This window comes from Tachysurus vachellii, chromosome 7 (genome assembly GCF_030014155.1).
Source record: "Tachysurus vachellii isolate PV-2020 chromosome 7, HZAU_Pvac_v1, whole genome shotgun sequence".
In the NCBI taxonomy this organism is placed as follows: Eukaryota; Metazoa; Chordata; class Actinopteri; order Siluriformes; family Bagridae; genus Tachysurus; species Tachysurus vachellii.
This window is the reverse complement of record NC_083466.1, coordinates 6,425,616-6,443,125: the sequence shown is the minus strand read 5'-3', so window position 1 is coordinate 6,443,125 and position 17,510 is coordinate 6,425,616. Positions and strand designations below refer to the sequence as shown.

Here is a 17,510-nt window from a genome sequence, read left to right as displayed (position 1 = left end):
ATTAATATAGCATATAAATATTAGCTTTTGTACTTTATGTACTTTTTTTACTTTATATCTTATACTTAATATCTTTATATCTTTTCATGTGACAACACTGAAGAAATGACACTTTGCTACAATATAAAGTAGTGAGTGTACAGCTTGTGTAACAGTGTAAATGTGATGTCCCTCAAAATAACTAAACACACAGCAACCAGGTGAGGAGTACAGACAAGTGTGTCTTACCTACAGTCAAGCATGAGGGAACCATGAATGCCAACATGTACTGTGACATACTAAAGCAGAGCATGATCCCGTCCCTTCAGAGACTGGGCCGCAGGGCAGTATTCCAACATGATAAAGACCCCAAACACCTCCAAGATCACCACTGTTTTGCTAAAGTAGCTGAGGAAAAAGGTGATGGACTGGCCAAGCATGTCTCCAGATGTGTCTCCAGATTATGTCTCCTAAATCCTATTGAGCATCTGTGGGTCATCCTCAAACAAGGTGGAGGAGCGCAAGGTCTCTAACATCCACCAGCTCCGTGATATCATCATGGAGGAGTGGAAGAGGACTCCAGTGGCAACCTGTGATGCTTAACAAGAGAGTTAAGGCAGTGCTAGAAAATAATCGTGGCCACACAAAATATTGACACTTTGGGCCCAATTTGTACATTTTCACTTAGAGGTGTACTTACGTTTGTGGCCAGCAGTTTAGACATTAATGGCTGTGTTGAGTTATTTTGAGGGGACAGCAAATTTAAACTGTTACACAAGCTGTACACTCACTACTTTATATTGTAGCAAAGTGTCATATCTTCAGTGTTGTCACATGAAAAGATATAATAAAATATTTTTTAAAAATGTGAGGGGTGTACTCACTGCTGTGAGATATTGTACATATCACTCGTAAAAAAAGTTAATTTAATAAATGTGCCACCATTAGCAGCAACTACTACAACCAAAAGTTTCTGATTACTGGTGATAAGATTATTCAGAATGATTTTTTTAGCTTTGTCAGACAAAATAAGATTTATGTTTTCCAAAAGAATCCCAAAATTCTTGGAGGTCTACAAGGTGTTTATTTGGAGACTCTTTCACCAAATGCCAAAAAACATTTTCTACTGTTTCGTTGTTCCTCTCTGGTGTTCCTCTCCTTTGTTTTTCTTGATTTGCCTCGGATTTTGTTTTGCAACTCTAGATATAATTTTTGCCCTGTTTTTAAAAGTGAAATTATGATTACTGACCTTATCTTAGTCAATTGAGTCTTGCAGCACCTTATGTTCACCTGTGTCTTCCTTAGTTTTTCTACAGGTACTTATAAGCTCATAAGCTCCCATCTGTGCTGACTGAATGTTCTGTGAATGTTCCAGTTAAAGTTGTATTCCTATATACTGGACCATAGTCAAAGTGGGACATAAGCTATTTTTTAAGCAGCCCATTTATTTTAGTAATTAACTACTTGTAATGAATACATCTAATAACAACTTGTTTTTTTATAGTCTGGAATGTGCCCAATGTCCAGACCATAACTTTTATGCAGTTATGAAATGCAATGGATGGCACGGTGGCTTAGTGGTTAGCACGTTCGCCTCACACCTCCAGGGTCGGGGTTCGATTCCCGCCTCCACCTTGTGTGTGTGGAGTTTGCATGTTCTCCCCGTGCCTCGGGGGTTTCCTCCAGGTACTCCGGTTTCCTCCCCCGGTCCAAAGACATGCATGGTAGGTTGATTGGCATCTCTGGAAAATTGTCCCTAGTGTGTGATTGCGTGAGTGAATGAGTGTGTGTGTGTGCCCTGCGATGGGTTGGCACTCCGTCCAGGGTGTATCCAGGGAGATACTAATTTTTATTTGTGAAATTGTAATGTTTGCAAAAGGTATAGGTCCGAATTTAGTTGTTGAGTTAATAAACATTATTTGATTGCTAAGTGTTTTCTCCTTTTAGTGTTCCATAACAGGACTTTCAGCATGGCCCACTGTGGCATAGAATGTAATATATTATTTGTAATATGTATTTGTGGTATGTAGTACTCTGTTGCGTAATATTGTATTTGCTTACTATCAGTGTTTGAACATGATGTTAACAGTACTGTGCTCAACTGGTCCAGACCTCTTACTGAGGTACATAATGCAGTCAGAGGTATAAGTTGTGCATACTATCAAATTGTACACCATTTTCAGCCACAGAAGCCAGTTGTGGATACAGGCAATTAGGAGAAGGATTAGTGGGGATAATTTTGGTCTAAGGATGGCCATCTTTGCAATGCCCATTTCATCTCAGCTAAGTGGCATAAAAGTTTGTGTGCTATACAATACAAGTTTTTAATTATTAATAGTAGCAGCATTTGTAATAGATTATTATTATTATTGTTGGTGGTGGTGGCAATGCTGCTTATATATATATATGTGTGTGTGTGTGTGTGTGTGTGTGTGTGTGTATATTTTAATTTTTTTTTTTCTGTCGATCATACATCAGATAGATCAGATGGGTCATTTTGTGTTGTTTGTACATGGTGGTTGCCCATTGTTGCAAAGGCTGGGTTGAAGGCAGAATTGAAGTTTATGCTTCCAAGTCACTGAAACTGATTACAGCTTGGATTCTGGCTGTGTCTTGGGTGGCCTGTTAACTCATGGGGTGAGCTATGAGCTAATCTCCCCAATGCTGCTTGTTTTTAAGGAGTGAATGGATTACTTGCATGCATCTTCTGAATATCCTTGTTGTTAAAGATAGCCCAAAGAGTAGAACTTTGGAATGGAATGTGTGACCCAGGGCTGTAAATCTCAGACAATATCTGTGTTCTTGAGAAATTTTAATATGAAAGTAGGCACCTGACAGCTCACCTCTTGTGAACCTGTGGATGCAAGGATAAAAGGACATGTGACAATTTATCTATTGTGTCTTTGTCCAGGAGGGGGCAGACATTTTTGGGACAATTTGGCAGATTTGATCTGCAATTGACAAGTCCCTGAGCTCTGAAAAGGTAGGGGGCTGTCTGCAAAACATAAACTTGTATCCTTGTGCCAAATGCAATAGAACCCACTGATCAGACAGAGGTGGTTGCAGCCCAATGGGTAATGTTTTTGGCCTGAAGCACTTTGAAAAACTTTTTGCAGGAAAATTATTTACCTGCTAGTCATCTATGATTGCAGTTCTCACCATCTAGTGTCCATCTCAGGCTGACAAGACCTGACCTGCCTAGGTGACTCAGAAGAGTCTTTATTCTACACTGCCTCACTGACAGTCTTGAGCTCTTTCTGCATGTGGCTCCTACTTTAACATCATATACTGTACTATAAGAAGCCTGACCATCACATCCATAAGTGAGCCATAACCAAATGGTTACCACAAGGTTAGAAAACGTCTTCTAACTCAAAATGTAACTAAGATCGCTATTCCTCGTACCGCCCTCTCAGGAACGTTATACCAAATAAGACACTGTGAATAGTAGAATCAGAACTCGGCTCGCCAGTGCTGTTCCAAGAATAAACTTATCAGCAGATGTGCTGAGGTGAGATATGTGGTATGCTACCGTGACTATATAAATCATTAAATGTTGGCTTCATTTTCTGTTTGATTAAAGTTGACAGCTAGTAAGGTTGCTGAGAAATTCTAAGGTTACTTTTTTGCATCAATGTCTGTGATGCACTTTGACCTGCATATGCAAGATTTTGAGTATCAGTAACTTAGTAACTCTGTGATATGAGCATTGGATTACAAGAGCAATGTTACATTTCTGCCATGCCATAGTAGCCTTCTGAGGGCTCAGCACATCCAGTGCTAACATGCTTGTCTGTGATTGTGAGGCAAATTGAATGTGCATTAATCCAATAGCTCATAACTGACTGATGAACTTCGAGACTAACACAATGTTTGTAGAATTGTGTTGAAATATCACCTTCTGGTAGTTAGGAGTGGCAAAATATGACTGCATAATGCTATTGCTATTGATGATATCTTTGTATTTGGTTAAAAAAAAACTTGTTTTGCTTCATAAAAAATATTTCACAGAAGTTTATTATAGTAAAGGGTTGAATATTGGTATTGAGAAAATGTCATTCAGAAGAGTGACAACTCCCTGGAGTTTCTTTAACTATGGTCTTACTAATCTTACTCATTGAAAGCTAAGCTGGAAGGTTAAGCTAATGTTATGTTCTAGGGTTAAAAATAAACTCATCTCATACTCCAGGTATTATGTAGTAAACATAGATCACACCGGGGACCTGAAAATCATAATATTAGTCTTGGTTAATAACTGATTTACCCAAACTGAATAAGTGATTTGTTCAGTAGAAGCATGCCTGTTGACAGATAACCAGTACCTATCAAGACATAACCCTTCCATTTCCCTGCTTTTAAGGAGAGTTTATCAAAGCTCTGTATGAATCAGACGAGAACTGTGAGGTGGATCCATCAAAGTGCCCCAGCAGTGAGCTGCCAGAACATCAAAGTAACTTAAAAATGTGCTGTGAGCTAGCCTTCTGCAAGATCATCAACTCCTACTGGTAAACTCAACAATTCAGACTCTCTGTATGGTGTAGATTTGTGGAATATATAATTTTTATATATTGTGGTGTAATATCATTGTGGTTAAATGTATCTGTTTAGCAAATCTATTGAATTTTCTCATCCTTGTCTTACCTTCTCAAAACCTGAGTATACATGGTCAAACAAATTGAGTCAAACTGACAAACGTATCAGTGTATCATATCAGTGTATCAGACAATGTCACGTGTTTTTGTTATTCTCCCTGTGTCTTTTCTCAAATATTCGCTTAGTGGTGGTGTGTAGAATATAATTTTTTTTGTTTTTGTTTTTTAACCTGTGTATCCTTCATTCAATCTATAAATTGAATTAATAAAATGTTATTTCAAATGGGATAGAAAATAAGAGAAAATTCAGGATTTGGCTACATAAAAATGAAGCTATTTGTTTGACCGAAACAATATTTTGAAAAGTGTTTTTTTTTGTTTGTTTGTTTGTTTGTTTGTTTGTTTTTTTTATCTCAAAATGAATATGGATTAAACAGATGATACGCAGATTATGAAAGCTCCTTACTTTTCATTTACTTATTTCTCCTATATTTTGGGTGATATCTCTCATCAGTGTTTTTCCACGTGAGCTGAAGGAGGTGTTTTCCTCATGGAAGCAACAGTGCCATGCTCGGGGGAAGCAGGACATTAGCCAGCGTCTAATCAGTGCCTCACTGTTTCTACGCTTTCTCTGTCCAGCCATTATGTCACCATCTCTCTTCAACCTGATGCAGGAATATCCTGATGACCGTACATCACGCACCCTCACCCTCATTGCTAAAGTCATCCAGAACCTTGCTAATTTCACCAAGTATGCAACAGACCTTCACATGGATTATATGTATTCTTTAAGTAATTATATTTCTAGGGTTTTAGATGGTTTACGTAGGTCAGAAAGTACTACAAGTTATGATTATAAATCCTATAACTCTTATACATCTCATCATTTTGTCTTCAGGTTTGGCAACAAAGAGGAGTACATGGCTTTCATGAATGATTTTTTGGAGCATGAGTGGGCAGGCATGACCCGTTTCCTGCTGGAGATCTCCAACCTTGAAACCATTTCCAATACTCCGGGCTTTGAGGGTTACATTGACTTGGGCCGTGAGCTCTCTCTGCTGCATGCTCTGCTGTGGGAGGTGGTATCTCAGCTAGACAAGGTACAAAAATGTCAGTCAAGGCACAAATGCAAGATTCTAGAGATTGTGATGCTTCTATGTCAGGTCTTTCTAGTTTTTAGTCAAAATCCAACTTTGGTCCATGACCATGGTCAATGATGGATTTTGTTCTGTGGGAGACATCTCATTTATTATTCTATCATGTTTTTGATCATTTTTAAGGTCATCATTTCATAATTGCAACCCTACACATGGTTGGGCTCTATGTTAAATGATTAAATGCATTTCATTGGTTCAAATCTTGTAACCTGTCATTGTTTATAATAGATATTATTATTTTTATTTTTACGTTTTGTGTTTACATATATGCTATTGCATAAAACACAGGTTAAAATATGTTATCAGTCTAAGTATTTATGTAAACAGAATCCAAATTAATGGTATACTTATGGTTACCAACCCTTTATCCCCAGCTTTAACTTCTGCCAGTCTCTGGGTCTCAGCCTGATTATGTTTTGACTTTATTAATTCCTCCCTTCGATGTTTAATGGCCCTTCCTATATCACTTAAAACTTAATATTTGGGCTTGATGCATGCACTGGGTTTTGCCTTTCAGTCTCACCATTTAGTTGTTTGTTTTGGAATGGCTCATTCATTTGCAAGCATGTATTATCTTTTCTATTTATTCTTAATTTAATTTTTTTTTCCTGTGTCCCCATCTCCATCTTCTGTACTCTCTCTTTTCCACCATCTTCTGTTTGCTCCCACCATCTCTCCACCCGACACAATGTCTCACCATGGTTCTGCTGTGCTACCACCAATGCATTATGGTGTCTCTTGGCCATCTCCTTCCTTAAACTGCTCGGGCTGAAAAAACACAACACCAGGGTGATAATTCCTTCCTGCAGGCAACGGTGGCCAAACTGGGGCCTCTGCCACGTATCCTGGGTGAGATCACACGCTCACTGTCCAGCCCCACACCAATGCAGCAGCAGCTGAGACGTTTCCAAGACCATGGCTCTGCCCATAACCTCACTGGCAGCGTGTCTTCAGGACTGCAGAGGATATTTGAGGACCCGAACGACAGGTAAGCACATCACTGCTTCTGCTCTTGGTACATGCCAGCCTGAAAGGTTTTAAAATTGTTTTTAATAGCTTTAATACCTGAGGAGCTTGTAAGCCTTTTGGAGCTTTGTGAGCCTTATGGGACTTTCTTATTTTCATAATTTTTCCACAGTGATATTCAGAATGCCAAATCTCCACTGCAAGAACATACAGAAGTTCAGTCACGTGGAAAGCCCCCCTTACTGTGCCAGCAGCCATCCCTGCAAAGCATGAGCTTCTCCGACAAAGAGCGAGAGAGCCACCTCCCTAATGGGCGCAGCATCTCCCTGATGGACCTACAGGACTCGCAGCTTCTTCATGATGTCCCACCAAAAATAGGCCGTGTTGGTTCCCAAGCATCCATTGGCCCACTGCCTCCCTCTCTTCAGCACCTCCATCACCACCATCCACAGCAACAGCAGGCCAAAGTGGTCACACTAAGGGAAAATGTACCCCAGAGTGCACCACAGGTTCGCCGGCCTTTGCAATTATCTTTAAGCCAGCAGCGCAGCCTCCAGCCACTCTGCTTTCAGAATCCGGTATACCAGCTAAGCAGTATGCATGCACAGCGCTCGGCTCAGGCACCACTACAGGCCCATTCCAGCTCAGAGAACCTAAGCACAGCAAGCTCGCACAGTGCCAGCCCCAGCATTGCACCAAGTAAAATGTTGCCCTCCACCACCAGTCTTGAGGAAGAAGAAGCACCCTCTCCCTGCTGGCATACAACCTTAGTTGATGCCCAACCAGGGCCACAGGTAATGGCTGTAGCCAGGCAGAGTGGTGCAGGGACTGCACATATTGTAAAAGTGGAACAGCAAAGTAGGTCAAATGGAGGGCTGTCGCACCCACTGCCACATAGCAACTCACTACGCAGCAGCAGCAGTATCAATACAGACCCACAACAACAAAGTGAAGTCAGCTCCAGACAGCAGTCCATCTGCTCACGAGACGGCCCTATCCCAAACAATAGAACTAACAGACAGGTATGCACATTCATTTGGATTTTTACTATATAGCTAATTATTGAACATCCCATTCCAAAACGATGGACAATAACATATCGTCGCTGTCGGGCGGAATCCTTGTATCTCCAAAACCATTATTTTTCAGGAAATTAAAAAAACGCCGTATTTTTTTGAGTTATTAAACATTGTATCGTTAAAGTTGTTATTATACCTTATATTGCTATCATATACTGTTGTGTACCACAACAACATTAACACAACATTTTCCCAAAGTCACGTTTTATCGGAGATACAAGCTTTTTGACTTGGGAGCAGGGAGATACGAGATTATGATGTCATTGATAAGAATGGTACGGACACAGACGTCGCTGCTGCCAGCAGTGTTCAATAAAGTCTGCGGTCACGTTGAGCCTTTTGACAAGAGACAAGGCTTCAATAGTTAACCAAAGCTAATGACTGTAGTTACATACATCTTCCTAAACTCTATTTTAAAGGTTTAAGAGCTATAAGTGATGCAATACAAAACACGATAAGCTGATTAGGCTGTCTAATAGGTGGTAATTAGTCTAATCTGCTCGCAAACTTACCTTCGTGGCTCACGGGTTTCTTTCTGCACAGAAGCATTACAACTATCGATTTTTAAAAAAACAGGCCTACTCAAATGTATCTAACCTAACTATTGTCATTTGTTAGTGTCCAAAAAACAGTGTTTTACATGCACAGTGCCAAGAGAGGCATTGTCTATAAGTAGGCTGACTTAAAGTCAGTAAAATAATAATAAAAACAATAATTTAATAGTGGTATCCAAAACATTCAATTTAATTCAAATATTATATTATAAAAAACATTTTAAAACGTCAATGAACATGTATAATAAGCAGTAATAAATAGATATTTAAAATACATCAATAACACAGATAAACATAAAATCATAGTTAAAGGAATAGTTCATCCAAAAAAATAAAATTAATAAAGGTCAAATTATCGTTTCACTGTGTTATACGGCATGTTTACCTATAATAACGAGGCAAAAAGCCAGCCAGCTTGCTTAAAGTGATGAGAAAAATTCCTGTCCTCAGACGAGCACCAGAACTAGCGGGGGTCAAGATTTTTTTTTGAGCCCCCAAAAAAAAAATTTTTTTTGAGCCCCACAAAAATCACTTTAGATATCACTTTAAGACGTGTTGATTCGTTGTGACTCTTAATCTTGAGGAGAAATATTTCGCGAAGCTCTCCCACGGAGTGAAAAAGAGGTGGAGTTACGAGGTTTCTCAGACAGTTGAAGTGTCCAATGGAGTTAAGAGGTTTGCGCTCAAGCTATTTTCAAGACTTTAGATTGGTTAATAACTTGCAAAAATAACAGACCCACGTGGGGACTGACCAATAGCATTGATATGTGCAAAAATATGAAATTGACAAAATTTGGACATACAAGGTTTCCGCCCGACAGCGACGATATAGTTGTTTCCATGTGGCTACTATAACAGCCACAACACTTTTGGGACAGCTTTCTACTAAATTTTGAGCCATCACTCTTGAGGATTTGTGCCAAACCTGTACAAGAATTTCAAACTCATTCTGTCAGTTGTCGCTATGAATATATATATATATATATATATATATATATATATATATATATATATATATATATATAAAACATGCATGCAGATAAAATGCCTGTGTGTGTTTGCGTTTGTGGGTGCATGTGGGTGCGTGTGTGTGCGTGTGCGCGCAGATGCACTCTCCTGTCGAGTCAGCCACCATGTCTCCTGTTGAGCGAACAGCTGCATGGGTGCTGAATAATGGCCAGTATGAGGAGGACGAGGAGGAAGGCCACAGTAAGAAGGAAAGCAAGCATGTGGAGAAGGTACCTGCCAAAGCATTAAGAGATACATCTTCTAGACATGACTTTCAAAAATGAATGTGTACTTAACGTTATGAGACTAAACTGACTGAATTTATGAAATATGAATGAAAATTTTTTTTAATTCGTACTATTTCTGACTCATCACTCATGTAGTATGAGCAAGAGATTACAAAGTTGAAAGAGCGGCTGTGTGTGTCTGGGCGCCGCTTAGAAGAATATGAACGGCGGCTTGCAGCACAAGAGCAGCAAATGCAGAGGCTGCTGCTGGAGTACAAGACTCGCCTGGAAGACAGTGAGGAGCGTCTGCGGCGACAACAGGAGGAGAAGGACAGCCAAATGAAGAGCGTTATCTGCAGGTATGTGTGTGCTAAAAGTATTTCAAAGTAAATGTCAAATTTAATTTCTGTTGGGTCACTCTGACATATTTACCTGAATTCTTATTTTAAGAATTTATTAGCATCCAGAAAACACATTCAAATATCTGCTTATTGCTTATGGTGTACTGTCTTCTTTTTGCAAAACAGGTTAATGGCAGTGGAGGAGGAGCTGAAGAGAGACCATGCAGAGATGCAAGCGGTTATTGATGCAAAGCAGAAGATCATAGATGCACAGGTACATGAAGACAAATCACAACTCATGGACACTTTTCACTGGTTTCTGTAGCTTTTGTGTACGTCTCTGTTATTATGATTAATGTTGCAATTCTATATTTTGCCTATGTGAATAATCACTGTGTGACCTGACGATTAGTGTGGTCAGCTGTTTGGTCTGGTCTTTATCAGCAATCATTTGAAGACTTTGAGAGGAAGGAATTAGTGTTGGGTCTGCACTGAACTCAGAGTTTGCAATGACCCATTAGTTCCTCAGGAGCTCTCAGTTGCACTATTATAAACTGTTGTAGAAACAACATTATTTACATTTACATTATTTACTGTCCAGTGTCACCCAAGTGTGGATGAGGTTCCCTTCTGTGTCTGGTTCCTCTCAAGGTTTCTTCCTCATATCATCTCAGGGAGTATTTCCTTGCCATCGTTGCCTCTGGCTTGCTTATTAGGGAATGTTAGAGATATTTATTCTGTTTCTATATATCTGTAAAGCTGCTTTGAGACAATGTGAATTGTTAAAAGCATTCTACAATTAAATTGACTTGAAAAATTAAAGACAGGAGCACTGTGTTCATATGTGAACTGAAAGAGGCTGCGGACTGAACTGAACTGCAGGTCTCTAAAGGAGCTGAGGCTATAGAAGTAGGCAATTATGAACAGTGCATCACATTTTGGATCTGATGCAGGACAGTTATGCTTTTGAGCGCAACCCAAATATTGCTATAACTTCACTTTTTTGTCTTTAGGTTTTAACCCCTTGACTGCAATATACATATATCAGATCCTGCATTTTAAAAAAAGGTAAAAGTATGGTGACAGATTCTCATTTTACTAACAAGTTTTGTAGTTCTTTTAACAATGGACATTTTCACTAAGCAGTTAACTGAAATCTATAAATTCCAGTTGTAAATTTTTAATTTATAAATTTAAACGTGATAAACAAGCCAGAGACAATAGTGTCAAAGAACAATTCCCTGCTATTAGGAAGAAATTTTAATAGTCCTAAGGCTATATAATGAAGTCTTTGTGGTTTTTTTATGTGGCTGTCCATATATAGGACAGAGAGCAGAAGGGATCAGGGTAGAGAGGAGAGAGAGGGCAAGAGAGAAATATAGATTATTGATTATGTTAATTTTCATAACCGTCATGTTTTTAGACAGTGTGTGGTGCGTGCAAGCAGGGAATCATGTCAAGTTATGACCACGTAACAAACAAAGATCCAGAAGTTAACCTGAGAGTGCTCTGGTATGAGAGTGGTATAGCACAACAGCATTCACGTGCTATAAGCCCTACAAATCTATCACTTTACATAAGGAAAAAGCTGTTAATAAAAGTGCAACCTAATAAATGCTTGAGTCTCAGCTGAAAACAAAGACTGGGTCTGAGTTACAAACACTAACTAAAAATCACAAACCAAGATCCTGCCCATTTTTATCAAAGTAGTTGTGGTGAATTATAAAGACCAAAAATTCACCCTATAAAGACTATTTATTGTTTTATACAGTAATAGTATTTTGTACTCACTTTAAATTTTGTAAGAATTCTGACTGCTGTATTCTGAATTGGAGTTTGTTGATGCACCTAGAAGAAAAGCTGTAACAGTAACTCTCTTACTGTCCATATGCATTTTGCAGTGTCCTTCTATATTTATGTTTTTATATTATCGAAATTATAAAAATATTTGTTGAGATGCAAGACGAGTCAATAATCACACTAAAGTCACTTCTATACATGATGTAACTTGTAAACTTTTTGTAGAAACATACAACTGTTTTTCATCAACGCAAACAGTGGAAGCTTCACAAATAATTTTACCCAGTGGTAGCATATATACTATAGATAAAAAGCAGTTGACCTAAAACAGCCTATGATTTAACAGCAGACAGGACACCAAGTAATTTTTTCAGTCAGGTATATGATAAACTGATGGTTTAAGATACAGAGGAAGAATTTGTTTTAAGAATGTATTATTTTTAAAAGAGGATGCGTTTGAAGAAATGCCTAGGTACGGAATCCAGTACACAAGTTTTGATGAGAAAATTAGTGAAAGTGACCATTAGTTATTTTCATTCTTAGTTATCAAACAGTATGCTTTAATTTAATTTCTAAAAAATTTGCCTGACATTTTCAATCTTGTCATTTAAAAAATCATGTCAACATTGCTACATATTGATGGTGTGCATGCTTCTGTTGTGATCTTATTCCTAATTAATTCTAGTACAGAATCTAGGATTATTTTGTTAATCTTCCAGTAGGGTTCATACAGTACATGGCATTCATGGCAACTGATATTCTAATTATACATTGCATTTCCAAAATATTGTAATTTTTTATCATTTTTCTCCTTTTCTCCTTTCTCTTTTAATCTTTGAAGAACTTTGAAGTATTTTCCAGAAGGCAATTGCCATTCCCTGTTCACCGTGAGTTTCCAAAAATGTCTGCTCAAGCCCACATTGCAATGCAATGGTTTCCCAGGCCTTATTTTCTGTTGAGCACTAATTATGTCACTGGTGAATGCAGTGGATTCAGAGAGACATAAGTAAGGGTGTGTGATCTCTCCAGACTCCTAAAGGTTTTCCTAAAGTCTAAGCATTAACAGGAATGAATTGGATTAGGGTTAAAATGCTTTACCAGTTCTATTAATGTCAAGTAAAATGTAACTGAACCCAGCTGTTGTAAATAGGGATGCAATATTTCCAATACTGGCAATAATGTATTCAATAAATATTAACAGTATTCACTTAACAATGTCCGATATTAGAGATTCTTGAAGGCCAGTTCACACCAGATATAACCCATTTCTATTCTATTTTAAAAAGCATGTCAGTTTAAACCAGTTTAAGCAGAATGTCATTTATCTGACATTTTTCCCCACAACAACATAAATCCATATAGAATCGTGGAGGAAACTGTGAAGTAAAAACTTTAAATAACCACTGTGTATTTGTGTTTTGTTTAATAAACTTAAACTAGCTATAATCTGAAATTATGTGTGGTCTATGTGCTTTCAGATTATGTTACCTTTCTTACAGAGTTTTGACTGATGGTATTTTTAGTCCATGGCCTGGTAAAATATTAGGCACTCTTTATTCATTGAATCTTCAGCACACTGAAAGTCACTCTACATAACGGCATTTTCCCCCTCAGATCAATTCTCTGTAAATATTCATTGCAAGTAATCATTATGTTGGCTTTGTAGAAGACAACATTCTGATTTCCTTTATAAGCTTATTATTATTATTATTATTATTATTATTATTATTATTATTATTATTATGTTGGCTTTGTAGAAGACAACATTCTGATTTCCTTTATAAGCTTATTATTATTATTATTATTATTATTATTCTTAGCCACAAATTTATCAAGAGTAACTCGTCCTAGGGCGTTCGAGCCACATGCACCAAATTCGGATATGTCGTAGACCCTGGTCTGAAGTTTGTTGCTCCTACTTTTCTAAGCGATCGGAATTCCGGCATTCCCGGTACGGAAGCTCAAAGTGGCCTTTTTTCGTATCCACTTCCATTATAAATTTTGGAGGTTTATAACTCGGCAAGTTTTCGAGCGATTTACACCAAACTCGGACAGGTTCTTTAGGACGTTACTCCGGACAAACTTCCGGACTCGGCGTTCTGACGGAACTTTCGGTTTTCCCGTAGTCGACGATGGAACGTCCCATAGACTTGAATGGGGAATTCCTAAAATTCCTCTAAGCTCTCACACACGCACCGTGCGCAGAGCTCAGGCACGGCTTCTCTCCTGTGTTCTATGCAGTATAATAATAAGTAGAATCCCATAATGACTGCAGTATTGACATGAAATGTCCAAACCCTCAGTAGCCACTTTTTGCCAAAAGTATTGGCACCCCACCGGGTATACTGGTGACGTCACGTGTAGCCCCGCCCCCAGAATAAGCGAAATCAAAAATGAGCACAATATGGACATGTCATATATCAAAACACTCAGCCCAATGAGGGGAACTGCCCCACGTGTATTTTGGTCACGTCACGTGACGTCACGTGTATAGCCCCGCCCCCAAAATAAGCGAAATCAAAAATTTGCACAACATGGACATGTGACATATCAAAACACTCAGCCCAATGAGGGGAAGTGCCTCACGTGTGTTATGGTCACGTCACGTCACGTGTCGTCACGTGTCATCACGTGAAAATAAAAAATTTGCACAACATGGACATGTGACATATCAAAACACTCAACACAATGAGGGGAACTGCCCCACGTGTATTTTGGTAACGTCACGTGACGTCACGTGTAGCCCCGCCCCCAAAATAAGCGAAATCAAAAATTTGCACAACATGGACATGTGACATATCAAAACACTCAGCAATCTTTCTGTCCACTTGCCTCCAAAAGTAACACTAACCCTTATGTCCACTCGCCTCCAAAAAGCACCGGCCTTTGCAAATACTTGCACCGTCAAAGCCAACATCAAAGTTTGTCTCGACGAACTTTACAAATCTAGTTATTATTATTATGTTGGCTTTGTAGAAGCCAACATTCTGATTTCATTTATAAGCTTCTTCTTCTTCTTCTTCTTATTATTATTATTATTATTATTATTATTATTATTATTATTCTTAGCCACAAATTTATCAAGAGTAACTCGTCCTAGGGCTTTCGAGCCACATGCACCAAATTCGGATATGTCGTAGACCCTGGTCTGAAGTTTGTTGCTCCTACTTTTCTAAGCGATCGGAATTCCGGCATTCCCGGTACGGAAGCTCAAAGTGGCCTTTTTTCGTATCCACTTCCATTATAAATTTTGGAGGTTTATAACTCGGCAAGTTTTCGAGCGATTTACACCAAACTCGGACAGGTTCTTTAGGACGTTACTCCGGACAAACTTCCGGACTCGGCGTTCCGACGGAACTTTCGGTTTTCCCGTAGTCGACGATGGAACGTCCCATAGACTTGAATGGGGAATTCCTAAACTTCCTCTAAGCTTTCACACACGCAGCGTGCGCAGAGCTCAGGCACGGCTTCTCTCCTGTGTTCTATGCAGTATAATAATAAGTAGAATCCCATAATGACTGCAGTATTGACATGAAATGTCCAAACCCTCAGTAGCCACTTTTTGCCAAAAGTATTGGCACCCCACCGGGTATACTGGTGACGTCACGTGTAGCCCCGCCCCCAGAATAAGCGAAATCAAAAATGAGCACAATATGGACATGTCATATATCAAAACACTCAGCCCAATGAGGGGAACTGCCCCACGTGTATTTTGGTTACGTCACGTGACGTCACGTGTATAGCCCCGCCCCCAAAATAAGCGAAATCAAAAATTTGCACAACATGGACATGTGACATATCAAAACACTCAGCCCAATGAGGGGAAGTGCCTCACGTGTGTTATGGTCACGTCACGTCACGTATCGTCACGTGTCATCACGTGAAAATAAAAAATTTGCACAACATGGACATGTGACATATCAAAACACTCAACACAATGAGGGGAACTGCCCCACGTGTATTTTGGTCACGTCACGTGACGTCACGTGTAGCCCCGCCCCCAAAATAAGCGAAATCAAAAATTTGCACAACATGGACATGTGACATATCAAAACACTCAGCACAATGAGGGGAACTGCCCCACGTGTATTTTGGTCACGTCACGTGACGTCACGTGTAGCCCCGCCCCCAAAATAAGCGAAATCAAAAATTAGCACAACATGGACATGTCATATATCAAAACACTCAGCCCAATGAAGGGAAGTGCCTCACGTGTGTTATGGTCACGTCATGTGTCGTCACGTGTCATCACGTGAAAATAAAAAATTTGCACAACACGGACATGTGACATATCAAAACACTCAGCACAATGAGGGGAAGTGCCTCACGTGTGTTATGGTCACGTCACGTCACGTGTCGTCACGTGTCATCACGTGAAAATAAAAAATTTGCACAACATGGACATGTGACATATCAAAACACTCAGCACAATGAGGGGAACTGCCTCATGGGTATTCGGATCATGTCACATGCTCATGTCCGCTCGCCTCCAAAAGTATTGGCACCCTAGCGGTCCAGTAGCTTTCACAATCTTTCTGTCCACTTGCCTCCAAAAGTAACACTAACCCTTATGTCCACTCGCCTCCAAAAAGCACCGGCCTTTGCGAATACTTGCACCGTCAAAGCCAACATCAAAGTTTGTCTCGACGAACTTTACAAATCTAGTTATTATATTTTCTTCTTAGACAAAAATTTATCAAGAGTAACTCCTCCTAGGACTTTCGAGCCACATGTACCAAATTCGGATATGTCGTAGACCCTGGTCTGAAGTTTGTTGCTATTTCTTTTCTAAGCGATCGGAATTCCGGCATTCCCGGTACGGAAGCTCAAAATGGCCTTTTTTCGTATCCTCTTCCATTATAAATTTTTGGAGGTTTATAACTCAGCAAGTTTCCGAGCGATTTACACCAAACTCGGACAGGTTCTTTAGGACGTTACTCCGGACAAAGTTCCGGACTCTGCGTTCCGACGGAACTTTCGGTTTTCCCGTAGTCGACGATGGAACATCCCATAGACTTGAATGGGGAATTCCTAAAATTCCTCTAAGCTCCCACACACGCACCGTGCGCAGAGCTCAGGCACGGCTTCTCTCCTGTGTTCTATGCAGTATAATAATAAGTAGAATCCCATAATGACTGCAGTATTGACATGAAATGTCCAAACCCTCAGTAGCCACTTTTTGTCAAAAGTATTGGCACCCCACCGGGTATTCTGGTGACGTCACGTGTAGCCCCGCCCCCAAAATAAGCGAAATCAAAAATTAGCACAACATGGACATGTCATATATCAAAACACTCAGCCCAATGAGGGGAAGTGCCTCACGTGTATTCTGGTCACGTCACGTGAGGTCACGTGTATAGCCCCGCCCCCAAAATAAGCGAAATCAAAAATTTGCACAACATGGACATGTGACATATCACAACACTCAGCCCAATGAGGGGAACTGCCCCACGTGTATTTTGGTCACGTCACGTGATGTCACGTGAAAATAAAAAATTTGCACAACATGGACATGTGACATATAAAAACACTCAGCACAATGAGGGGAACTGCCTCATGGGTATTCGGATCACGTCACATGCTCATGTCCGCTTGCCTCCAAAAGTATTGGCACCCTAGCGGTCCAATAGCTTTCACAATCTTTCTGTCCACTTGCCTCCAAAAGTAACACTGACCCTTATGTCCACTCGCCTCCAAAAAGCACCGGCCTTTGCGAATACTTGCCAACATCAAAGCCAACATCAAAGTTTGTCTCGACGAACTTTACAAATCTAGTTGATCTTGTTTTTTTTATGTTTACACATTAT

The 17,510-nt window shown here is 39.6% G+C and overlaps 1 protein-coding gene across 5 annotated transcripts in view; it reads left to right on the top strand.

The window, feature by feature from the left end:
* Positions 1 to 17,510, top strand: part of rasal2 (RAS protein activator like 2) — a 55,310-nt gene that overhangs the window by 35,984 nt on the left and 1,816 nt on the right. For 4 of the 5 annotated variants that reach the window (XM_060873944.1, XM_060873941.1, XM_060873946.1 and 1 more), the window contains 8 exons: positions 4,340 to 4,484; positions 5,086 to 5,322; positions 5,470 to 5,671; positions 6,517 to 6,716; positions 6,867 to 7,716; positions 9,434 to 9,565; positions 9,719 to 9,921; positions 10,090 to 10,177. In XM_060873944.1, the coding sequence (XP_060729927.1) occupies positions 4,340 to 4,484; positions 5,086 to 5,322; positions 5,470 to 5,671; positions 6,517 to 6,716; positions 6,867 to 7,716; positions 9,434 to 9,565; positions 9,719 to 9,921; positions 10,090 to 10,177 (2,057 nt within the window). The remainder of the gene's footprint in view (positions 1 to 4,339; positions 4,485 to 5,085; positions 5,323 to 5,469; positions 5,672 to 6,516; positions 6,717 to 6,866; positions 7,717 to 9,433; positions 9,566 to 9,718; positions 9,922 to 10,089; positions 10,178 to 17,510) is intronic. The other variant, XM_060873943.1, reaches the window with a different exon arrangement.